Here is a 26375-nt window from a genome sequence, read left to right as displayed (position 1 = left end):
CACCGGCGAAGTTTGAAATATTCAACGACATTTATGCGATGCGTCGCATGCTCTCTCGTAGGGTATACACTTTGCAAGCTTTCTCCGGCTGGTAATTTTATTAAAAAAATATTGCGCCCGGCTGCAGTATAATTTATCAAAGGTGTAACGATGTTAGTGTGCTGTGTAACGCAATTATACACGCGCGTTTATCGGAACGCCAGCGTACGTAATGACTTTCTCTCTTTCTCTCTCTTTCTCTTTTGGATATATATATCTCTCTCTCGCCATTTTTCGCTGTCGACGATATCATTGACGCGAAATAGATGTACGCGGTGGCGGGGAGATAACGCGGAAAAAAAGGGCCGGCAGTCGACGGAATAGCGAGATATTTCATGTAAATTCCACTCCATTTTACGCAGTCCACGCGCCGCGCTCCGAAGGCTTCCGCGCAAATAAATACCCGCCGCAAGCGGAATACCTATGGAAATATTATCTCGCGGAATATGTTCGGTAGCGAATTGGAAATGAGCAGGACATTTGATATGAACCTTTTGTGTCGGCGCGAAAACGCCGAAAACGAACTTGAATGTTCTCTATTATTGAAGTCCCAGCAAGATGTGGGTCGACATCCGATATTTTATCTTCATTTTTTCTAATTTTGTTAATTTTATTTTAAAATTAACTCTGATCAATTAAATGTTAGAAATGGCATGATCCTTGGAATATGAAATGGCGGATTAAGTTTAGCTTGCTCGCGTAAGGGAGCTGTTTTTAATAAGCTTTGTCACATTTATATTAATATATAAATGTCGCAGTAATTACTGCGAAAATATAATGGAGTGAATGTCAGATTATAAGCTGTTTAGAAAATAACGTCGATAAGAAGGAAGAATCGTGCATAAACTCTTTGGAATGATATCTGCTATCTTATCGCACCCACATCGTTTACCTCTTCGCGTGTGGCCGCTTTTATGTTAGTTTCTTGGATTATCGTAAAGAATCCCTTACGCAATCTCCTTCTATCACAATTTAATTGTTATGTCTTCGGGTCGATAGAAATGTCGATACTGTCGACGTTAATATATGGCGTCGATATCGGTCGAGATGGTGAACGGCTTTTACGTTTTCTTGCCCGATTGCTCCTCTTACAATTCTTCCAAGGTAATTACAGTTCGAAGCAAACGTTCTGTTAACAGAAAGTAAAATATGCGAGACAGATATAAAACTATTTAATGATAAAAGGACTGATATAAATTTGGTACCGGTATTTAAAATTGTTTTTCTCAACAGAAACTTAATTGGAGATTTATTCGCATAAAATTTTAACTTTCGTTATTAAACAGCTAAAAATGAACTAAAAGTTACATTTTTATTTACTCTTAAATTTAGCACTTTTCTACGGATATCGAAATATTAAAATATTACGGCTGGTTATCGAAATAATACATTATTAATTCGACGAGACATTAATCAAGCTCAACGACGTGAGTTTTATTGACTCAATCATTCCCGAAGATATTTCTTCGGATTGTAAGCCTATTGTAAGAGTATCATTGGCCTCCTTCTCCTTGGGAGTAGAGTTTCATTCGTATCGACGTTTGCTGTTATACTTTCTGCGGGTGGTCGAGAACCGAGCTAAAACATAAGTTCTCCTTATGGAGAGATATTGTTCGCGCTCCGATTTCTATCGTTATGACAAACATGGACATCAGTTTACTGGGGTGTGAAGGGGGGGAGGGGATTCGATTCACAATAGGATCGATTAAATCGAAGTCCGACACGCCTCCGATATTACGACTTCTTCCTTATCATTTAAGCAACCTTAAGTTGTTATTATTACTTTAATTGACTTGTTAGATTAGTGTGATTGCTTATCAGTGTAGGAGACTTCTCTGAAATGTTAATTATTTTCCTAAAGGAAGCATTATGACATCAAGCGAGGGCAGAATTTTGCAATTCACGATAAACTCTGTTAGCGAAATTAAAGTTTGATAAATGAATTAAGTACTTACGACACTCGCCTCATTTCATTTGTCCTTTTGATCTTAAAAAAAAAAAACTAATAGATTTGATATAATTCGTTTAATACTCGTTAAATGTTCGTTATAAATATTTATTTTCTAACGAGAAGAAGAGCTACGTGCAATTGAAATGATTAAATATCTTGCGACACTCGTTCCATTCCATTTGTCTTTCTGATTTAAAAAAAAACCCTGTAAATTTGGTATATCTTTTTATAATTTATTTAATACTCTTTAAATGTTTATCATTAATATTTAGTTTCTAGCAAGAAGAAGAGAGAGCTAGATGCAACTAAAACGATTTTATCTATATAGACGTTCTATATTAATATTTCAAATTGCTCTGCTTGTTAAATAATTTTGACGTATTAATGATTTAGTCATATAAATACATTTAGCATTTCGACTCGATCGATTATTACATTTCTTGTAACTGTTCGTGCCTTCTTATGAGATCCACATTTTAAGGAATTCTAGGACTCGCTACCGCGAATACCTCTCGTCGAATAGTTTCCCAAGTTCACAAATCATTAAGTTGACTTGTTGAGAAATTACATAATGTATTAGATATTTGTGGTGACACGTGAGAATATTCGTAGAGTAGGTTTGTTGTTAGTTCCGCAATAACGTTTTTATCAAATGTACAGAAGATAATTAAAAAGTTTAAAAATTTTGATTATTCAACGAAATAGTGAAACATATATCATGACTATTCTATGTATTATTGAAACAATGATAAGAGAAGAGAGAATTACTTAATGTTACATATAAATGATATACGATACTTATAAGTAAAATAATATCAGTTTTGCAGAAACTGTATTTTAATCAGAACATTACAGAAATAGAGAAATAATTGGAGAGAAATGAAACAAACTATTTAAATGTTACTTGTTTCCGCGTATGATTTTTTTTAAATAAATATTCCTCAACATCTTTTCTGTACTTTTTGTATCAAACATGGTACTTATAGAGTGCATGTTTCGTGTCTCATTAGGAAATTCGCCACTCTCGTGGCGTACACATTGAATTATACCGAGCGAACAATCTTCTCCCTCGCATTGTTCGGTAGTAAAACGACCTTATCTGTAGCGCAAGTTAGCAAAGAACAGGAAGACAAAGAAAAGGAGAGGGAGGTACGATAAGATAAGCAAATAATGGAAAGAAAACCCCTAGCGTTGTATGAACGACGCGCTACCACAAAAATTGCTATCGTTATACAATTCTTGGACGAAAATCGATTTCCAAGCGAATGATCTCTTTAAAACAAGCTGCGAATATTGCTTCCATCCACTGCAACTTGTTATCTCTGTCTCCTTTTCTTTTTTTGCCTCTAGCTCTCTTATTCTCTCTTTCACCCTGTTATATTTCTCATGATATAATTGATCCTTTTCATTCAATTATACTCGTGATAGTCATCATTCAGAATGTTTGAAAACATCTTCTCGGTTCTGACCAAGTTACATCAATATTGCATATTTATATAATGATATTTGACATGACGCAAATTGCGTCCACAGAAAGATCTAGGAATCATATTATTACGTTGAATATCAATACTCAAATTGAATGGACGCTCTGTTATGATTTCCTGTACAATTGAATGCAGGCTATTGTACATCTATATCCCGCGAATTATTTTGTGGGATAATATTATCTTAATTTGTTGTGGTCTTTCTGAGATATTACTTTTAAGAATCTCGATGCCTCGAGTAAAAAAAAGTAATACGTGTATATTTAAAAAGAAATATATTGCGAAAAAAGGGAGAGTAAGCACTTAAAAAAAAAAATTCATACGTACCAAGAAGATGAATAGTACAATGTGAAAGTCTGTCTACAATGTTCTTGTGTCGTCTCTTTCCTCTTTCCGTGAAATATGGCTGACCAATTTACTACTAGAAAGCTTTACAGTAAGTCGATCTTATCGAAATGTAGAAAAGACTAAAAATCTTAAAAATATCTTTGTTTTTTTGGTACTAGCTTCGCGAAAAAATATTTTTTTTAATGTTACCTTTTTGAAGAATTTTAAGTTATATTTGGTTATATAATTATAAGTTATATAATTGATTTAGACTATTTTATTATAATTACATTTTTTTTCATTTTAACAAATTTTTTTGCAAATTTTTTAAGGACAGGAATTTTTTGCACATTTTATGTTCTCCTTTTTTTCCAGAAAACGTCGCATTTTCTTTATCTAATCTACAAAGATATCTAATATCTATATTCATTAAAAAAATTAATGTTGTGAAACTAAAAGGAATTTAAATGACGATAATGAAGCAAGATAGAGAAACGTTATGCATGACGCAAAAATTAAAATATGTTATTCTGTTATCTGTTTTTTTTTCTTTTCCTTGTGATGTTAAAATATAAAGTTTATTCAAAATTTTAAAATAATTTTTGCGTCTCTGTAGATATACGAAAGCAACATATTTTTTATGATATATAACCTCATTTGAAATTAATTACATTTAATTCTAATTCATTTATATCTACTTTTTCTGATTGTTTGATTGGACCGCGAACATTCTTCCTGAAGATAAATATTTTGAGAAATCGGTCGATCTTTCTCCAATAAAAATTCGATGGGTTGTGAAATGCGTCGTAAAGTTCTGAATGAAATTTGTGACATGCGGTTTCTACATGAAGAGAGACTAGCTTTACAGAGTAGGAATTGCGTGCGGATGGCACGCAGCAAAGTGAAAGCGATAAATCCCGAAACAAGGTCGCACACAAAATAACGCGTCGGCCGCGCGTTAGCATGTGTGCTATTAAATCTCGCGGGTGCTTAATATAGCGCGTCGATGGTACTAACCTAAATCAGTGAAAACTATTTAGTAATTAGTACCTTAAAATTGAATTCCGCACAGATTCCGATTAAAATTCTATAAAATCCCTCAAAAATCGTATATTCAACGGTAGGTAAACTAAATGCGCAAATAGGCAAGAAAATTAATTTAGAAAAATTTTCTTAATTCGCTATACATAGGGACAAAGATTAAAAAAAAAAAACACAAAAAGGATTTTCGGAGCAAAGATTAGAGATTTAAAGATTAGATAAAAGAATCTCAAAGGTAACATATTTCGATTAAGAGACAAACAAATTTTATCGGACTTTATTGTATGATATAACGGACGTTTCGTGCGTTTATTGACACAATGCTCGCAAGTCACAGTTGGTTAGCTGTGCTCCAAAGAACAACTGCCTTGGTCACGCTGCGCCCCCGAGTTTCGGACCAATCAGCGCGCAGTTCTGTCGGCTGGAGTCAATCGTAAGCGTACTCACACACAGACGCGCGCAGCCTGCCTGCCGGCCGGCAGTAACGTTGCCGTCGCATCTCGCAGCTCGCAGTCTCCCACTTTCGTATCGCACGCCGTTGAGGTAGGACGGTACCTCGTGCTCTCGGACCCTGGTAGCATTCAACGGCTGTAATTTTACGCGCGTCGTGTGACCGAATCGGAGTTTTCACGTGGTCCGGTGCTCTGGCGACGTTGTTACACACATCGACGTGCGTCATCGTGACGCTCCGTTTTTGGATTGGCTCGCTCCATTCGTGTTAAAAGATTCCTCGTCGCTACCTTAAGAAGATTACCATGTGTGCCAAAACTGTGTGATTCAAAAAATATCTAATCTCAGGTATGTGTAAAAAGGATTGGAGCGGGAAAGAATAGAAAGGGATAGAATAGCGAGAGAGAAATTTTCGTTAGAGCTTCGCGTATGAACTTAAAAATTCTACTTATGATTATTATTATTTACTGTAACGGGATATTCACTTTATATCATTTTAATAATGTCATAAAATGTAATTTTCTCACTGTTTCTGTTTTCACGTAGAATGTTTCTAGTGTAATCAAGAAATAAATCTACACTGAGAGAAAAATATAATTGGAATAACCATAATTTAATTATAATTTTATAGTGAATTTCGGGGATAATTATAAAATTATAATTAATTTAACTATGCAAATTATAGCTGCTTTATAACTATGCATTATGGTTATATATTATGATTGGTATTATTTTTTTGTTTACTTATTTTTTAGTTATTATTATAATATAAATAGTAAGTAAATATTAAGAAAATAGTTATACTTACTTATAATTGCAGTTGCATTTACTACATAAAAATATTTATTTTATTTATTATATATATTTCTTGATATTTTACTATATTGATATTTGAAGCTATTATAATGTATAATAAAATTTTTTCATATTTAGTAGAATTATACATGTAAGGTTATTATTAATATTATAGTAATAATAACTATAGAAATAGTACTCTTCACCATAATTTTTTTATCATGCAATTGTAGTCACAAATACAAAATATTTTTCTCTCAGTGTAGCTATTAAATTTGTTTTGCTATTTTATATGTAATATTATGCGTAATAAATTGCCATATTAAATTGCTCATAATTTTTAACATTATGCTAAATATCGCTATTATTAGCAAAGTCATTAATATTCAAATATTGCTTGAATAAGAATTCTCATTTGAATAACGAAGGATATTACCTTTTTTTTTTGTGAAATTATTCTATTTACTTCTTTGCGCAAATGCAGCAATAAATTATTTATTAGTGTCATAAATAGCGGCTGTCGAATTTATGTACGGAATGCATTAAAGACGTGCTAGCGTGTTAGTGTTATGTTAATACGACGCTGAGTAAGCTGCGCGTGCGAAATGATCTATGACGGGGGATCGTTACACTGGCTGCTGGATTGTGATTGTGTGCTAAAAAGTGCGATAGCGGAAAACGTGCGCTCCGATTTTGCGTCGCATCGCGCGGTTTGTTTTTCTAGGTCAACCGGGCGATGGAAAACAAGCTCTCGCATGCGTTTCGACGACTTGTTCTTCTAAGGAAAAAAAAGCTTCCGCAAACTTTAAAATGCTAAATATGCACAAGTAATATCGCGGCAATTATCGTGTTGACGTAATTTGTATCCACTCGCGATCGTGGAATAAATTAAATTGCTTACCTGGGATAATACGATCGATTTCATAATTAGCATGTGAACTAAAAAGTGAACTAAAAGTTACATCTAAAATATAATCTAACGCTTTAATTAGACCCCCTCTTATTTAAGATTAAGAGCATTGTGATTGCATCACGATCTTTATAAAAAAATATTTAAGATATATCGTGAAAATATCAGAATATTTAGGAATATATTTTAGCAAATGTTTTATTTAGCTGCTAGCGTTACAGTATTTGAAAAAGGATGTCAGGAATGTTCCGGTAATTAGTGCCTCTGAAATTAAATTGATCAAGTAAAGTGGCAGGGAATACAGAGTCGAAAAAGTTCTATCAATTATTCGAGAATTTAATTTATCAATTAAGGGATGCAGGTGAGATACGAGATTAATTTTCGTCGTTAAATTGCTTGTAATTAGATCAGTAATTTAATCTTTTATATACGGGAAAGGTATAAATTGAACTTGATGGAATTATCTTTCTTCCTGTATCTATTTTTACTATATCATTCTCTTTTGCACGTTTCCGACTTTCACTCAACAAGGATGTAATCTCGAATTATATAATATTGAGCGAATACAATATTGAGGGTATACGAATTAAAAAAAGAGAAATTTATTTCCTGACTCTGAACCGGATATAAAAATCGAGCATAAAAATCTATATCGAACGGAATTGAGGATCAAGCGCTATTCCGCCGCGCCGGTGTGTTTTCGTCTCACGGGATTTGTTTAATAACGTATACAGTCTCTTTGAGATTTACATACTGTGTACTTGAATTAAATGTTTGTTACGGGAGGAGCGCGCTTTCGGCACACGTCGTGGATTGTTATCTCGTGCACTTAGCCGCATCTGAAATGCTAATATCGAACGTTCACCGGTTCGTCGTCACTGTAAGCAGCGGTAAGTGACAGCCCTTGTCGCCTATGTAAACGCATATCCGGGCTTTACACAACGTCGTCGCATAAATTCGTGATTAAATATACGCGTATTGAATCGCGACCGAATTCCGACCCCGGCAGCAGTTTCGTGACACGCGATGTAGAAGCAAAAATAAAATAAAGTAATGAAAAGGTACTATATGTGATTGGAATTATACATATTATACGGTCAAACGCGAATGACACTTAATGCTCGTCCAGTTTTATTTCACGATGGATTTTCTAGATGGAAAAAAATATCACATCTGTGTTCTGTATTGGAATAAGAAGCAGCTTTGAAAATAGTCTTATTGGCAAATGCATTTGGCAAATCCATACATTTTTTATCATTTTTATTATGGCAGCGAGCTTGTATTATACATTTATAGCTAAATACATGACAGCCATTTTAAAAAATATATTGTTTATATGTCTTTTTAAATATAAATACACAATAAAATGTTTTTAATAATGCAATAATAATCGTTGTTAATTTTACGTATGCGGAATAATAAAAATTAGAGGAACCACGCATAAAATCTTGTTTTTGAAAAAAATATCTCCATAGGATTTAGAGAATTTGTCGGGACAGGAAGTCGAACACGTGAATATGCAAAAATCTTGTATAATCACACAGGCAGGTGGTTTAATCAAAATGTTTGCCGAGTCAGCTGATGCTCGACGAAAATCGGAGTGTGGAACCAATAACTCGAGATTAAACGTGAAAAAACGTGCAAAGTCAGCTTCGCCGTTTTTCATCACATTAATATTTATAATTACTGACCTCTTGCATCTGACTCTGTTGCTGAAACCATTGTTTAACTGTGTTGAAATTATTCGATATAATATAGTAATATAAATATACAAGAAAGAAAAATAATTTATTAATATTTAATACGTGAAACTGCTATATTAATCTTATTCATTACTTTTGAGACTATTTGGAATATAAATGTAGAATGATTAGACGATTGAATTTCAAGAAGTTTATTCGTTTAATTAAAAAGTTCTCCAGATGGTACTGGATGCCACGAAGAGATGACAAATCGACGAATATAATTATCCTCATGACGCAATTCCTTTAGTAACTATTTGTTTCAAAGCGCAGCCATGCTTCGTCGAATTTGCGTAATGAATGCTGAAAGCAAAGCTGTTTTTCAATGGCTCGTCGCGCTACGGTTTTGTACCTTAGTTTTAAAGTTTACATTAATATGTAAACCCAGCTTATGTCTGTCATATAGTTTAGCTTTGACGTCGCCGCTCGACGACTGCTGTCCTTTTTAAGTACATGCAGTGACCGTATTCAGTTTCAAGGAGAGAATAAAATATAACTCGGAGATTTAAAAAAGTAGCTGGCGTTTATTGTTTTATTTTAGACAAAAGAAAATAACGCGTAGATACGTTACGAGATGCTCAAATCAACTTATGCTATAACGTAACATAATTGTTTAAAATTAAGATCAAAATATGATTTAATTTTGGACATTGTAAAAGATTTTACGGAATTTCGACATTAATGTTACGTTTATATGTACTTATAATATTTATATAACATCATTAATTCCAATATACTTTTAAAGAATTAAATTATTACGAAGCACTTTGTTTAAAAGTTCTGCTTCGCAGAAAACGTAAACATTACTGTTTTCTGCGCCTCTTTTATACGATCAAAGTATGTACGTATTACGTAACTCATTCGTTTATACGCTTTGCGTTTAGTACAAAGTCGAAACGAACGAGAAGCGACGAGATAGGTGCTTTGTTCGAACTCGGCGATAGCGCCAAAAGTATATAAATGGCGAAACAATCACGTTTAACAGATGCACTATAACGATTTGATCTGCTCGTGGACAAAAAGGCGAGAGAAGTACATACGTTGCGCACGTTTAATAATTACACGTAATTTTCATACGCCGTCGCGTACTTAATCGCATTTACTCGGGATATTAGCTTGATTGCTTTTCCATTAACGGAGCGTTTTTCACTGCGTACTACCTATTCTACGGCTGTCGCAATAAAATCAGAATAAGAGAATTTATTTATTTTAAACTAGTTTATACTGATATGAGAGAGCTGACGCGATATACCCCGAGAAATCGCTAAAGCAGAAATAATATCCTGATGGTCTGTCTATTAATGGATGTCTAAAAATAGTTTTAATAATCATCTCGGCACTAACGGTTTTCGCAAACCCGGAATCAGCGCTTTTTACTCGGAAACACACCATAATCCCGTTTCCATGAAAAAGGTCGCTCCTATCATCGCGTTCACCTTCGTTTGCACGAAACGGCACGGTTGTGTTCGCGTCTCCCGAAGGATATTTCCTGCCCGTCCGTAAAAACGGAGAATTCCGGACGCGCGCGACAACTCCCTTTTGCAGCGTGGACATAGAGATTTTTGCCGCTGGACAAAGGACAATGGCTGGCGGATAAAAGGAATTATAGGAACCTCCGCCTGGCGCGGGCGTCGCCGAATCCGTCAGATTTGTCGATTCGGTCGGTTGACCGGACTATTACAAAACCGAAAATAACGAACGTGTTTGTTCGCAATGCTCTGCCCCCCCCCCCGCAGTCGGGGCTATTCTTTCGGCTTTCGCTTATTCTTCCGAAGAAAACCGTAACTAAACGGTTGCGATGCACTCAGTAAATGTAACTTTGTACACTGTTAAATCTATAATTTTAAACTGAACCTTATTTAAGTCGCCACTGCTCTTGCTTAATAAATAGTTATTTTTTACTAAAACAATGGAGTTAAATAATTTAAAACAGTTTAAATTTAACCCAAATTTAAGTTAAATTCTATTGTTTCATTTAAAAGTAACTATATTGTTTTAGTTAAACATAATTGTTTATTAAGTAGGAGCAGTGGCGACTTAAATAAGGTTCAATTTGACACAATAGATTTAACAGTGTAGCTGAAAACTGCACGTGAGGAAAATAACGACGGAAAAATCAAAGAAAAAAATAAGACCTTTTATAAAATGATGTAATTAAGTTGACTTGATGTACTTATAAATTTCTTGATTTTAATGAATTTTTTTCACCGTACTATACCTACATGCCAAATTAAAAATACCTTTGAGAGTAATTTCCCAAATGAAAATTCCGTTAGGATAAAAAAACCGCTTGAAATTAAACTCTCTCGCAACTGCAGTTACGCCGCTGTTTTTCATCCGCATTGCTCCGACATGACGCGCGGCTGGCATTTTTCTGTGTTTTCACTGCCGTGAATTCCGCGTGCATGGAAAACGCGCTTCGTCGTCGCCCACCGCCGCGCCGCCGTGCCGCCGCCGCTTTTCAGCCGGATTGCAGCGTCAAAGCTGCGCCGAGATTTGCCAGCTCGTAGAACAAAAGGCTACAAAGCCTTTGCAAATGACATGATCCGCGAGCTTTTTCGCGTCCCGCCGTTGCGCATCCGCGACATATACGAGCATATCCGCCCGCTCGCAGGATGGTCCGAAAGTTGCTGCTTCGAAAAAAAATCTCTCATTTTCATTTGTATCCATCTCCCATTTTTTATTCTCTTGCGCAAAGAGCGCAATTCTGATTTTTATTAAGCTAACAGTTGCGAAGTATTACACAATGTACAGTCGTTATTTATATATAAAAAGAGCTGATAAACAGCTGCTTAATTTATACGATCTGGTTGACGTCACGCACGTGTTCTCTTCCATATAAAAAAATGTGGTAAACAAGCGGCCTGAATAAAATTTTATGGAAATTGGAAGACGCAGAAAAAATGAGGCCTTGAAATAATTAAAAGCCTCTTTTCTTTTTCTTTCTAAGCGTGTTTGTCTTTGTCTTTACTTCTAAGGCAAGTGTCCAATTACTCTGTAATTTTTATCGCTAATTACGTCAATCTGGTTTTTTGTCGCAATTAGAAAGATCGCGAGAACAAAGTGTCCTCCGTTATGCGTACGATTATTTGAGTTCTCGTTTTCGACCGCGCAATCCCGAGAGATAATAAGCTATACATGGAGATAATAAACATTTTAGATAACGAATCGCGGGGTATCGTACGAAGTGTCTTGTTATTGTCATTTGGAGGAAGTTGCAAGACAACTTCTTTTCCCATATTTCTGACCTTTTAAGGATTTTTTTTTTTATACATTCATCATTTGATGCGTCGCGTCGTCGCGAATAGCGGAAATATTAATTGCAAACGAGATTCCTATTTTTTTTAACCGAGCTCTTTCACACTGTATTTATGTTGACATAGTTGCGAATGGCACGTGTCGTTTTTACAATCAAGGAAAATGATGACGCTTCGCATAGATGTCAGAGAAATCGCGGGCTATCTCGTTCGCGATAGCGCAACGGCGTTATTCGAAGAACGGCGTTATTCGCAGCGTCGCTAAGTACGCGATTGCCTCGCAGCACGTAAAGAGCGTCTATATAACGGAACGCGCTTTTTGCAAAATCCTTAATTATTCGGAGAAAGTAGTACAACAGTTGTTGTATTCGAAAGTGTATTGCCCTGGAATGCGACGAGAAATAGGCATAGCCGCTGCCTTCCGCGACTTCGGGCAAGTTAATTCTTTCAAAATTATCATCGCGTCGCGAGGACTTTACCCTTGCACTTTGTTCGCAAATGCTACGCGTTTTTTCCAACTTGGTGATGGCTATCGTCATTGCGGCAACATGAGTGTTCTTTGTTTGCTTTGTGTCGTCAATTCTTGTAATGCTCCTATAATGTTTCCAGTATTACGGACGATAGTGATTTACGATTAGCAAATAGGTCAGTGATTTTTTGGACAATATTTTATCGGTATATTGCCACCCAACGCTTATCTTATTGGCTACGTTAGTGATAGTTTTGCCATAGAGCAGCCTCGATCACGTCACTGGAAGAACCTCGTAACCTTCCGGTCTACGATAACTCGACCAAGTTTAAAGCGTCGTTTTCTCAACACAGAAACTTCAATGTGTTTATCAGCACAAAATCCTCCGGTTGGCTCAAATCCGCATCGTAATTTGTCTTACAACCGAATGAATCGACGTGCTAGCTGCTTTCATTGAGAATAAAATAATCTCGAGAAGAAGCTTGAGGAAACTCGCGCGAAGTATGTTCACGCTTTGAAGGAAAATAATTTTCAAACGATTGAACCGGGAGAAGAAACTATATAATCCACAGTCAAATTTTTCGAGAATAGTGGCTAAGATTTTGGTTTTATATCTTGCGTATAAGTAGGTAAAGAATGCTTTTAATAAATGGATGTTTTTATTTTTTTTTGCACAAACAATTTTCTCTACATAGTTTCACTAAGAAAAATAGGATAGAGTATTTAAATTATTCATGAAAATAGTAATAGAGTAAAAGTTATAGTAAAATAGTAATAGACAAAAGTTCTTCTTTTTCCTATATCTATTCTAGCGGCTTTTTTTTTACTGAAAATTATTTTGCATTTTTTTTCTGCTACATATGACAGATATGGAACAGTGAATCGATAAAAAATAAATATTGCCACCTTTTTTATTATAAAAATAAAAATTTAAATAAAAACCAGCTGCGTGAAATAATTTTTATTATTGTTATGTGAAAAAACAATTTTATATTTGTCATTCTTAATTCATTAATTCTGATGTATCGTATATAGATCTCTCTTTTTTAGTGAAAATACTGAAACGAAATCGCAATATACAATATATTTAACTTATCTTTAATTCTAGTTTAAAATGAAGTCTTTGATCAATAATCACGTCATTAAACTAATAGAAATGGAATCGAACTTTGCTCGGTGATATTCATTGTTTGCATTCACAAACCGTCCATTGTTCAAGCAACGTCGTACTTGACTTTATTTAATACGTTAATTTCTGCATCATAATCTTTTCCACGAATGGGAAGCGACCTTTCAATAATCGATGTGGTCATTGTTCTTGCGACAAAGTTCAAGCAAAAAAATATCGGATCGTGAGGAAATTCTGTTACCCTCGTCTTACTACTTTCAAGAAAAATGATTGTAATACTTCGCGGCACTTGATCTTCCATTTGCGTTTCCCTTGCCCCAGGAAAATTAAAAAATTCATCGCGATAATGAAGCCTGCTTGCAAGTATGTTACCTTTAGCTATCGGGAATACGATTATTACGGTCAAATTTAAGCAATTAAAAGTTTCGCTATGTGCAAAAACTACTTGACGAGCTAAACGATATCTGCGGCGCGTAACTTTCCCAAAATTATGCAAGAGTATTAATATTGTAATTACTATCTCATTATGCCAATGCGTATCGTTCACGAAGTTTGGTGCAATGTACTTTAAATTTATGTTGTAATTTATAATTAACACACGAATATGTGTAGTTTATAATTAATACGCGAATTATACGTACACTGATGTGATATTTGTTAACTGGCAGTATATAAGTTTGGATAATCACGGAGGATAGACGAATAAAAAAATGTTTTGAACTTGTATAACTAGTTTATAATATAAACTTTCGTATAATGAGTATTATAAGAGATATCAAAAAAGTCTTATTACTTTTCTTATAGCAAGTTTTTGCACTAAAAAAAAACATAAAAACATTTTATGTTGCAGAATATTTTAAAAAGAGTATTTATTGCGAAACGTAAGAATATTCTTGACAACTAACTCAATTTATAATGATAATTTGTTTTTTTTTATTTCTTCGTATCTATATTGGTTTTTGATAACATTCTAATTTTTTTAATGTCTTTCAAAATATCTTTTCGATGGTATATTTAAAGTTTCACAGTATAAATTCCAAAAATGCAATGTCTAGAAAAAATGATTTTTTTAATGTCAATTTGTTCTTAGATATTGAAAGTCCAATTCTTCAAATGACCTGAATGTAAAACAATTATCTATATTTATAAAGTTTGCTTTTTCTTGCATTATAACTCGTTATTAACGATTTAACTCGTTAAACTGCATATTGAGATATTAAGAGCAATTTATGTGATCTTGTTTTCGTTGTAAACGATAAAATCCTGATGTTAATGTAGAAATAGAATGATGACTACGATAATAGACGAGCGCACAAGCTCGTGTATTTTCCCGAATAATCATAATCACGAATTCACATTTCATGTTCGCTTACCGTCAGTGTCGGTGTGAGTCGTCGTCCATCTATAATTAGGCTGCATTGTCACCCGATCTGTTTAGCCTCGCATGTGAACGGATTTAATTTGACAAGCCGTAATCATCGACATGGCAAATTGCAGTTTAATTACCTGCAGTGCGACACTGACTATTTCAGGGCTTTGAACAGAAAATTGAGTATAGAGGCAAACAAAGCGTACAAAATAGACAATTCGTCTGCGTTTAAGCACCTCTCTAATTCGCATCAATCCTCAATCGTTTACGTTAAATGTTTAATGGATGCGATTTGTGTTTTGTCCGGCAAAAATGGATGGGATCGAATTAATTGCGTCGGTATCGGGAAGAGTTCAGGATAACGTCTTTTCTCGACGATAAAAAAGTACTCTTTAGTACTGTTGCAAATCTCCATTGGCTTCCGTAAATGGGGTGACATTTTTTGCAATGTTACTTTTATTACCTCGAAAATTGTGCGTTATCTCGTACGAGGGAACGATAATTATTTTAAGATAATTACGGTATTTATTTGGGATTTTGCGCGAACGGATAAACGCGGGCGTTTTCCATTATACGATATAAAAGCGGATTGTTATTTGCAATTTCACCATATTTTATTGTTCTCGGTGCCGGGTCTGCAGGCCGGGTTTTTATCCGGTCGTTTTTCGGTGCATTTACGAGATTGCTCGTGATCCGTGAATATGGGTTTGCAGTGTGGGCGATCCGAGGCCGAGGCTGTGTTAACAGTGCGCGGTATCTGCGATCTCCACTGCCGGAAACTGTCCGGCGAAGTTGTCGAAGTTGCTTCGATTAATACTCGTTCCTGCCGGCAGGAAGCCGATGACTCGCCGACGAACTACGATGAACGGTTTCTAGCTTTTTGCTCGAGGCTCTGTAATGCATTTGTAAAACGTGACACGTTTGATAAGCCGTTGCTGCGGTGGTTTAGAAACTCCGCAGCAGCTATACTGCGTTCGAGCGTCCGAACAAAAGTGCATGTAACATATGAAATAACAAGGGAGATAGAGGGAGATTCAAAATATCTAATAACCGTTATGTAATAATATAAAATATTGTTTGAATTAAAAATATTATCACACGCATATTGTCAAATTACTCTCTGAAAGTGAATCAGTGGAGTCATTACTGATTTTCGGTATATATTATTTTCCAGTGACATACGTAGAACTGATAAACAGTGAATATGTTAATGTTCTTTTAGTGATAATATATGGACTCAGTCAGATAATATATGAACATCAATGAAAGACAGTGAGTTTTATTGTCAAACAGTTTTGAAAACTGAAATTCACTGTCTTTCAGTGATATTCACTGTTTGAATCAGCATATTATCACTAACAATAAGAGAACATTGAAATATTCACTTCGTATAATGTATGACTAAGTATGTCACTGGAAAATGAAATGCACTGAAAATCAATGATGATTCCACTAATTTTGGAGAATAAATCTGCAATAATCCAGCAGCCAATGATCTGAAGACCCGTCACGTAATCGAAACAAGAAACAAAAGAAACTGTACAATATGATAACTTGATAAAAACTTTTTGTCACGTAGGATCGCCCCTTTAAACCATCGTGTGCGATCGATCTTGTTATTAAAGTACCGCCATCGTCGTGTGCAGTGTGCAATTCACCGATTTATGTTAGAACTTTCCTTTGCAGGTATCGACAGTATATCTTCCGGTAGACAACGACGGTGCTGGCGCGGGGATATTGTTCGCAGAAGCGACGCTCATCTTTGGAAACCAATTAAACCAACTGTTTTCTCCGTGAGAGAACGTTATTTCCCTCTTGCGCGAAATATTCGGCGAATATCTCGCGATATTCGAGAATCTGAACGAGTCCGGCGAGAGTCAAAGGCGATTGCGAGGCGTGACTCGGTTGAGCGTGAAATACTCGAATTTTGACGAGAGAATATAAAATGATGCTGATGCAGGAGCCCGGCTGGAAACTGGAGCGCAAGGGCTCGGGGGCGCAGGTGTTGCGCAAGGATGGATCACACTTCAAGAGCAACACCGCGCGCGTATGCTTCCGCTGCGACGTGGAAATACGCGAATTCGTGCCCGACGAGGATTATGGCTCGTCGGAGAACACGGAGATGGAGACGGCCGCGAGTCCCCTGGCGATGCTGTCCAGTTGCGTGGCAGCACTCTGCGTCACCATCCTCCTGCCCTGGCTCCTGATCGGGGGCTAAATCGCGCCGATTCCACCCATCGATCAATGACGGAACGCGAGAGGTTCGCATCGGCAACCTTATCCCTTCGACTGATCTTCAGCTACGAGTGTACTTGGGTATCCGCCTATACGATATTCTTACGTCGGGGTGGTCCCAGTAGTCGTTCAAGATATATCTGATGGCTAACGATGGTTGTAACGTGAATCTTTTGAGTCGAGTGCGCTCGAGGAATGTTAAGATATTATAATATTATAGTATTCATAATCACAGATGGATACTGTAATTCTTTCGGAAATTTCTTTTTATTAGAGCAAAGGTTCGCTATTCACAATATCAAATATCGACCATTGGATGTCATTCGAGGAAAGATATCTGAAATTGCGTAAAACGAGATTATCGCGCGATTAATTGTTTGACCGATGAAGAAAGAAAGAAAGAGAGAGAGAGAGCAGGGTTTATTGCTATGATTATATATAAGATTCATCGTGTTTACAGTATACGATTCAGAAATTTGATCTTATCGATTCTACGCCAGGTCGAAAATTCTGTGAAATTTACGACTAAATAAATTTTTTTTACAAAAATTTGAACGCGTCGAAGAGAATCTTAATTTAGTACATGATGAACAAAGCGGTTTTTACAACAGCGAGCTGCTAGAGTTTCGAAACTTATTCGAAAAGTACCGAGCAACTAAATATTTTAATATAAGTTGTAATATTTAATAAATGCGACAGGTAACATTGATGTTTGGATGTTATCCAAGATTTTCAATGTTATAAACAATGAGAATATTTGACTGATTTTTGTTGTAACTGTATAGTTGTGCGAGCGAGAATTACTTGCGTAAGATACATGTCGATATATGTAACGATACAAAATTCAACATGATTGTATTTTGCTAAATGTTACGTAATTCAGATTTTGTAAACATTTTGTATGTGTAAGAGAAAGACGAGGTAAAAAGTAAATAAGTGAAAAAAAAAACATCCGAAACTACTCCGTTTGTTGGCAGGTGATTGATTCAACCACTTGCTACAGGTGGCATCGAGGCACAAGTGATTCACTTCCCTTCCATCTTCCCCCTTCCATCCCAGAAACCGCGCCGGTTACACCGACTGCTGTTAAGATTTAATAGTTCCGTACGGCAGCTGTGCCACTGCAGATTTATCCTAGCCCATTTTATGGACCTCGCTGTATCGTTAGGCTTTAGATTAAGAGCCGAGTAACAGCCGGCTACGAATTCGCGAGACCACGCGGACAAGCAGCGGGACTATAAAGTCGGGGTGGAGAGAGGGACGGGTGTAATATTCTCCTCGATGTATAGAAGTTGTCGGTGAACTCGAAACAACTTGATCGCACGGAATATTCCTATCATTTGTATTCTGTCGATGCTGCGAAGCGACGGCAGAAAAGGCAACCTCATATGTATAAGGCGGATAAGGCCGTCACTTTTTACATATATCACAACTTCAATGTCCGCGTGTGACATTATTTCTCTCTCCTTTTAATTCTCTAATGCTCAAATGCCACTTTTGCGAGATGAAGCATAGTATTGAACATGCGAGAACCTTGAAGTAACAATAGTAAGAGATAAAAAGTCGGGAGAGAAAGATTTTAATACCAGTTTTTATTAATTAATTTTTTCCTCATATGACATATATCAGAAATACAAGGTATATGTGTATATATGTATAGATTTCTGGTTAGCTAATATTTACCAAAAAAACATGATATAAATAACATAGTTTAAGATAGAAGATGAAGAGAATAGAAGAGAAGAACAGAGATTTAAAATTTTTACGAATTTATTCACGTACAGTATTCGCATGCAGGAGATGGATATATCCTTTATAAATTATCGATCCGATAGTTTATTTTCTCTCGCGATATGTCTAAGCTATCGATTAAAGCACAAACAAGACGTACGACAGTCTGTTATGTATTATGGAGGATTCCACCGAAATATGCTTCGTCAAATTTACATTAAAGGTATAGTCTCGAGAATTGCGAAACAACTTGTCAATAGCAGCAGTGATGTTATCGACGAGGCAAAGTCGTTGAGACTTTGAACTCTTGGAGGATACCGTCCTCCAAAGAAACGTCCGATGAGCTGTCATTAAAGAATGCTGACGGTAATCGCGTCTGTAACGTAATCGCTCATCGAACATCTGATCGTCCGTGCATCGCGGAATATTCGTCGTGAGCTGGCACCGTTATATTATATCCGCAGTGATGGCACTCGTACGTTGCAATATCGGATTATGATATAACAGTTTGAAGAGCGAGAAATAGATTCTTTTAAAGATGACGCGACAATAAAACCGTCGTACCGTTACGTGGACTTTGTGGGCTCTTGCGCGCCTGTTATTTTATTTTGAAGTGATACTATCGACAGGATCACATTCTGTGTAAATTATTGCAACAATTCGCGTCACCATTTTGATGTTGTTTCGGAAGATATTTTAAATTATTATTTGAATCTATAAAATTTCGTACTCGTGATACTTCGCTCCTTTTCGAAATTTTATAAAATAACAATTTTTTATAAAATAACAATTCTATCTATTTCGAATGTACACCATTTCTATAATTTTAGTACTATTTTTATAATATTTAAAATTATAATAAATTTGATATATATTATATAATAATTGTATATGTATATAAATTTACTTGAAAATTATTTGAAATTCTTTAAATCTATTTGAAATTTGTTATTACTAAATTTGTTCAATCTGAACATAACATGCCAAACAAACTCGTCAATAACAGCAGTGATGTTATCGGTGAGTCAGAGTCGAGACTTTGAACTCTTGGAGGATGTTATAATATATTTTTTAAATGAGATATCAATGAATTATAGTGCTTGGTGTTCATTCGATATACACATATACATATCTCTTTTTTTAAATAGCATATTACTAAGAAAATTAAATTTTTTTCAGTCTCTCTTGGCAAATATGTCTATATTTACCGTGCGTATTTCTCTGGCTTCTTGTACTGCTATTACTGGTATTGAGAGCCATTGCTACCGTTATATGAACGTCTTTCGTTTGTCGGTGGTCGTAAATTCGTTACGCGTGGTCTTGCGTGCCCGCGCGAGTTTACGTCTGTCGGCCCGGTGCGGCGCGACCCTCGGAACCTACCTCGAGTTCTACTTTACGGACCGGAAAGATGGATGAGAGCTTCGCGAGAGGCGAGTTGAAATAAATTTCAACGAGACGAGAGAGGCTCGCGGTAAATTTTTTCGTTTAACGAGACCGAGAGAGAACCTCAAAGGGAGAGTCAGTTTCTACCCGTGCTTACGCGTGCGGGTGACTTGCTCCTTCTCTCTCGCGCTCGCGCGCGCGAAGGTATCGGCGAATTCTACTGCTGAAACGAAGGAGGTTCTGCTCCTGAACGAGGCTGGTAATACTAAAGAGACTCTCCCGCCGACCCAGTCTCTTTAACCTGCAACGGTACTGCACTTCGTGCAATTTCACGGAAGATTGCAGCCGCTCGCCGAGATTTTGTATATTTAATCAACAATGTTGTTCGAAAATGCCGGAATAAGAGAGAAACTCGCAGCGGGGTACTGGTGACGAACGTAACGTGATTATAAGCCAGCGAATGCACGTCTGGAAATAATTGTCACATAATTATTATAATTCGACGATACAGAGGTAAAATGATTTGAATAATTAGAGAACACTCTGTGTGACAATACGCTGTGTGTCTATAAAATAACGTAATTAGTATTTTCGACATCGGTCTACTTCATTAATTATTACTATTTGTCAATCTCGCTCGATGCGCGAAATTATCGGAAGCGAAAAACGTGTAACGTGTAATTTACTATTCGACTTGTTCGAAGGTTTATTCATGAGTAACGTATGTACCACTATAATGGAGTACTATCGTTTGCAACATTAACTCGTGAAATATTCCACAGATGGAATATTTCATAATATCGCATCGCTCGAAATTATTCGTTATACCATTTACAACGGTAGAAGTATAAAGATGCAGACACTTCGCTATATAACGCGCCCTGGAGGTGTTAAATTTTTCAAGCTTACGGATAAAAGTTTTCCCGGAACGGATAAGAATATCGCGAAAAATTTCAGTTTGCGAAACGGTGACGGCCGCGAGAGGTGAAATACGCAACGACGCTGATTTTATCGAGTAGTCGCGAAAAGGCGGGTCTAATCGATGGATTATTCAACGTTACGGCGCCGGCGAAAATAACGTCGTTATTCTTTTTTTTTTTTTGCCCCTTGTGGCGGATGCACAGGCAGAAATTTCGTTCGGCGAGATAGCTGCGCGCCGGTAAATCAAAGTTTATTCGTCGTGTAAATCGCATGCACGCAGTAAAGTGCCGTCATCGTCAAGCGGCGACAATGCCTGTTACAACAAATTGTGTGCGCGCATACGAGATTTGGGAGTGAACCCAAATATCCCGTGTATATAAGCGCGATTATGCATGGGGAAGCCGCAGACCGCGAGAATGCATAATCAACAACGTGCTATTTGTTTATGTTTCTAATAAAACGCAAACAAGATACTGCTATTATTTTCGCGTCAGTTTCCCGTTATTCGTTGCAAATCCGCAAATCATTCTCGAGGAGCTGTTGCAGGAACTGTTGCACTTAAGTGCGTCTTTATTTAATTATTATAGCTGTATGATATTTAGTAATGTGTTTACGCTGCGTCTTGTTGTAATCTTTTAAAAATTTGTTCTAATAGTGCTTAATTTAAGGACATCATATTGGAAAAGATAATTTTATCGAAAGATTTTTTTTTATTCAGTAGACTTCTTCAATTTCGCTACATTTGACATAGAGTGAATTTTATTAGAAACTAACCGATTAAAAAAGATTGACCCGCACTGTTTCTTCTCTGGTCGGCCCGACTTATCCGTCTTACATATTTTAAGGCGCACTCTCTTTTGAGTTTACTTATTTTCCAGATTAAAGCCGTACGCATTAATAGATCTTCGTAACCGTCGACCTATTTACTACTCTCATACTGTGCACTAGACGCACGCAATTACCTACTTACAGCTCATTAAACTATTTCCCAATCTTGCGCACACGACGGTTGAATCAGACGAAGACTTGTGGAATTATACGAATGTCAAATGGATCGAAATAGATCGACAATGGCGAGTGCTCATTGTCAGTCAATTGGAAGCGCACAAATATCTCAGTAAAGATCTTACACTAGTAATATTATATTACATCACGTTATGCATGTTTTAATATTCAAATTGAACTATATTATGAAATTTTTAAGTTTTGAATTTCACAAAATTATTTATTGTGATTGTACAATTTTATATTTACATAATTATATACATTATTAAAATTTTATAAGAAAAATATGTGAAATCGATTAAGGCCCAATTTTCTGTTATAATCCGATTCAGTCATATTTTGCGCAAACAACTGCTAGAAATTAATGGGATTGATAAAAAGATAAAAAATGTATTGTTTTGCGTTATTTGAAATATTACCGGGCTGCCCTGGTTAAATTATTTGGCATGTCATATCTCGTATAATCTGAATCTTATGAATAAGTATAAGCTGAGACAGTTTATGCTTATTCGCGCGTGTCGCATGCCGGAATCCAGAATACGGCTGTCGGCGGTGCCCTGTCGCAGCGAAAAGATATATGGGCTGTACAAAAATTTTATACGTCGCCGCGCCCCGCCGCGTTGAATCGTTAATGAATTCGTCGCGCAACGCCCACGCTCGCGGGATGTCTTAATGAAGGCAATCCAATTAGTATGCGCGGACAATGGAAGAGATCACGGGAAGCACGAATCTCTTCCGGATTCTGTGTCCCTTTCGCTCCCTTTCCCCCCTCCCCCCCCCCGCCTCTCACGCGGGACTTGCATTCTCAGCGTTTTCGTCGCGCGAAATATGCGCATGCTTTATAGGGCCGATGAAATGTGTGAATTTAATTTCTCGGCGCTGCGGGCGCATAAATATGCATCGCGCGGCGGCGCTCCGCGCTCTCCTTCCCCGCGCTCTGATTTATGCGCGATTACGCATTTACTGGAGCGGCGACGGATTCCGCTGACCGAGGACGGTCAGCGGTTTCGATATTGTCCGGATGAACGGTAGGAGACGACATAAAAGGACCGCTGAAAAACTTTAATCGATATAGCCGAGCTCTCCCGATAATCCGATCCACCGACCGGATCAATTCATCCTGCGGCATCCGCACTTCAATATGAATCCCGGACCAGGGTTATTTTATACCGTATAATAAGAACTAGCCGTAGTCCGTATTCCTCTTCTGGTATAAAAAGAAACCCATTGAATTTTTATATTATAAAATATTTCTTGTTTTTATATCATTAGGTATTTTAGTGTTAATTTTATTATTACGTTAAATTAACAGTTTGATTTTTATATCAACGTAATATGTTTTGACGGTCGATTTCTTTTTAGAGCGTTCTGAAAAGCTCTCGGTTAACGGTGTATGGCAAAATCGATGATATAAATTTTTCTTGACTCGCGAAATGCGTTCGTATTTGTACTACGTATCGGATAAATCGATTTCCGCAGAAAATGTTACATGGGACTCCGGCATATGCTTCCTTTTCTCTTTCGGAGCACGTATACGACGACCATGAAAGTTAATCAAGCAGTCCGACGCATCGAGTATTAAATTAATCCCAACACGTTGTGTGCAGAGCTCGCGAGAATGTAACCAGCCGCGACGGCTGATTGATACAAATTGGCATCAATTTCCTTCAATTTGCGAGGGACCTCGCAATTTCGTGACGCTAGGCGGCATCTGCCGACGTCGCCGGGCGTCTCGCCGGCGGTGGCAGAGCATTTCTCTTGTAACACGTGCGGATCGATGTAAACTGGCTGTGTCGTCGGTAAAGCCGGAGATATCATTTCGAAATGACTTGGATAGGTGGCGTACGAGCCACCTCTTTTCTCTTTATAGTTTTGTTATTTACGTCGACTTCGTATGAATTGTTAATTTATGTTGAATACATGCTGCATCGATCGACAATGTTGCATCTGGCTGGCGAGATTAACCATCCGATCTGGTTTTACTCTCACAATTTAATTAAAAATTACAATTTTCGGTTTTACATTAATTAAAATTTAATACCTTAATCTCATTATAATTCTAATAATATTCGCAATTTTTAATAACGTGTCTCGTGAACCGTTTAGAGAGAAAGAGAGAGATAATTCCTTTTTCTTGTATTACGATTAACGATTTGCGAACGTAATGTAACGACGTTTGATTTTGCTGATTCGAATTTCAAATACATTGATTAAAATGCGAAATGATAAGTTTGTATGTTATAATTTTATCATTTTACTAATACAATTTGTGTTTTCTTTTTCAGCTGCCGGATCTGAACAATCTCGACGAAAAGGTGAGTCCATAATGAAAATTGTATACAATGATACGTGAGTTTGCACAAAAAATGCTTTTAGTACTCATAAAATGAAGAGAGACTATTATGTTCTGTTAAGAAGCAGTGGAGAAATTGCAGTATATGTTTTAATATAAATCTCTCACGTCTGTGCGGACCATAATTGCCGTCAATATTCCGTAAATGATAAATTTAGAAAAGTTTCTATGTATGAATGAATCATTCGATAGGTGACATCCGTATCTACGTTAAGTATGGAGTTACGCGTTTTAAATATAGACCAAGAGGAATGTTTTATAGATACATGAAAATTACAACGTTAATTTTGCACGGAAAATTACGTGCTTACGTGACTATTACCACAAAGTGGCGAGTCAACGCGATGCAATGAGAATGCAAAAAAAACTTTAACGACTCCGACTTATCTACCGTCTACCTTATCATCTATCTATTTTTACTCAACACCGTTAATATCGCCTCGAATTAATCATAATACTAGATACTGGATAGTATCAGCTCCTCGATCTTTGTAATTTTTACATTACGCTGGTATACTTCGAGACTTAACAGAAAACTCACTCATAATGGAAACATCATGGAAACTCGTTATCGATCACTTAATATTAGGTTTATATAGCGATGCTCCATTACTTCTTTTTTATCGAAGGTCTTTGTAAAAAGGCATCTGAAATTCTTGCTTTCAATAAATTACGGATCAATATCACGTTGCAATGTGCACAGAAATTGAAAAAGCTTACAGTTAGTGTATCCATTTTAAAATATTCTTGAAGAGAGATTATTATAAAACTTACTTGCCAAAAACGATCTCTATTTTCATTTTCAAAAATTGAAGGGAAAGTGGAAAGAAAGTGGCGTAGATGCATCAATGCAAAAATAATCAATCCACGTCGAGAATGGTAAAATATCAACGCCGCGGCAACCTATTGTTACTCTTCTCTTCTTCGAATTCATTTTTCTTCGGGAGGATTCTTCGGATCTTACCGAACTTTCATTTATATTGAATTTTTACGTAAAACGAGATTCGCGAAAGAATGTACCGCAGAGTCACGTTCGCAGTTGCGAATATTCGAGGAATGTCAGTCATCTCGTATCGGCGATAGAGCCACCTGTTCCGAGGAATTGTATACGGCGTTTGAGAGGAACGTCACGTAATTGCTATCCTAATTATATATCTGTATATGCTGTCATATCGATTTATTATAGGTCATTGTTGTATGTATACGTGTAGGATACTGACGAGAGAAGGATAATGACATAGAAAGTCGTTCTGTCTTCTACAATTTATACATTTCTTTTTACATGTATATTACACGCATACTATAATTTAATTATAATTTTTTTTTCACTTTTTTTATGCATATAATCATGCGTGAGTGAGATCGCATTACAGAACAATTTGATGCCGTGTATAATTGGCATTATTGTCAATCAGTGATGAGTATTATACGTGAATTTCTAGGAAAAGAACAAGACGTCAAAAATTAATCATGCCAATTAAAATCCTTCTTCTCTCGTATCCTTCCTCAGTTCTAATGGAATCGTCACACAACTCCTCCACGTAATCGTCATTACAGTGTTATTGCGTAATTTAACTCGAAGAACGATTCCCTTCAATTTTACCGCGGCGTTGCTCATTATCCAATTTCAGCGGTCGTCGAACTTCTCGCCGTCGAAAATTGCACGCGTTTATTCATCCGTTCCGGCATTACGAGGCCCAATTTTCATATGCTGACACGTGGGTTTATATTTGGACGCGGATCAGCGGGTGGCTTCGTTCACGAATACGAGAATCACGTGT

General features: G+C 36.5%; 2 protein-coding genes across 7 annotated transcripts in view; both read left to right on the top strand.

Annotated features, from left to right (window-relative positions):
• LOC105455012 (sestrin homolog) overlaps positions 1 to 26375 on the top strand; it is a 173099-nt gene that overhangs the window by 36139 nt on the left and 110585 nt on the right. For all 4 annotated transcript variants that reach the window (XM_011698035.1, XM_011698034.1, XM_011698033.1 and 1 more), the window contains exon 6: positions 24527 to 24556. In XM_011698035.1, coding sequence (XP_011696337.1) covers positions 24527 to 24556 — 30 coding nt within the window. The remainder of the gene's footprint in view (positions 1 to 24526; positions 24557 to 26375) is intronic.
• On the top strand, positions 4136 to 18150 carry LOC105455010. Of its 3 annotated transcripts, none has more exons than XM_011698028.1 (2): positions 4136 to 5643; positions 16653 to 18150. In XM_011698028.1, exon 2 carries the CDS (start codon positions 16912 to 16914, stop codon positions 17182 to 17184), a length of 273 nt encoding a protein of 90 aa, XP_011696330.1. In that variant the 5' UTR covers positions 4136 to 5643; positions 16653 to 16911; the 3' UTR covers positions 17185 to 18150. The 3 variants fall into 3 exon arrangements, with proteins under 3 accessions (XP_011696330.1, XP_011696329.1, XP_011696331.1); XM_011698027.1 differs by lacking the exon at positions 4136 to 5643 and adding an exon at positions 11345 to 12432 and having other exon boundaries at positions 16653 to 16904; XM_011698029.1 differs by lacking the exon at positions 4136 to 5643 and adding an exon at positions 12442 to 12644.

This window comes from Wasmannia auropunctata, unplaced genomic scaffold, assembly GCF_000956235.1.
Source record: "Wasmannia auropunctata unplaced genomic scaffold, wasmannia.A_1.0 LD335963.1, whole genome shotgun sequence".
Classification (NCBI taxonomy): Eukaryota; Metazoa; Arthropoda; class Insecta; order Hymenoptera; family Formicidae; genus Wasmannia; species Wasmannia auropunctata.
This window is presented reverse-complemented; position numbering and strand designations above follow the sequence as displayed.

What these genes read in the sequence shown, in the direction of transcription:
- LOC105455010 (XM_011698027.1), top strand. Translation starts at nt 12,182, where the DNA reads ATGTCAGAGAAATCGCGGGCTATCTCGTTCGCGATAGCGCAACGGCGT. An exon ending in GCTGCCTTCCGCGACTTCGG is followed by an intron (nt 12,433 to 16,652) that starts GCAAGTTAATTC and finishes TTTCCTTTGCAG; the next exon opens with GTATCGACAGTATATCTTCC.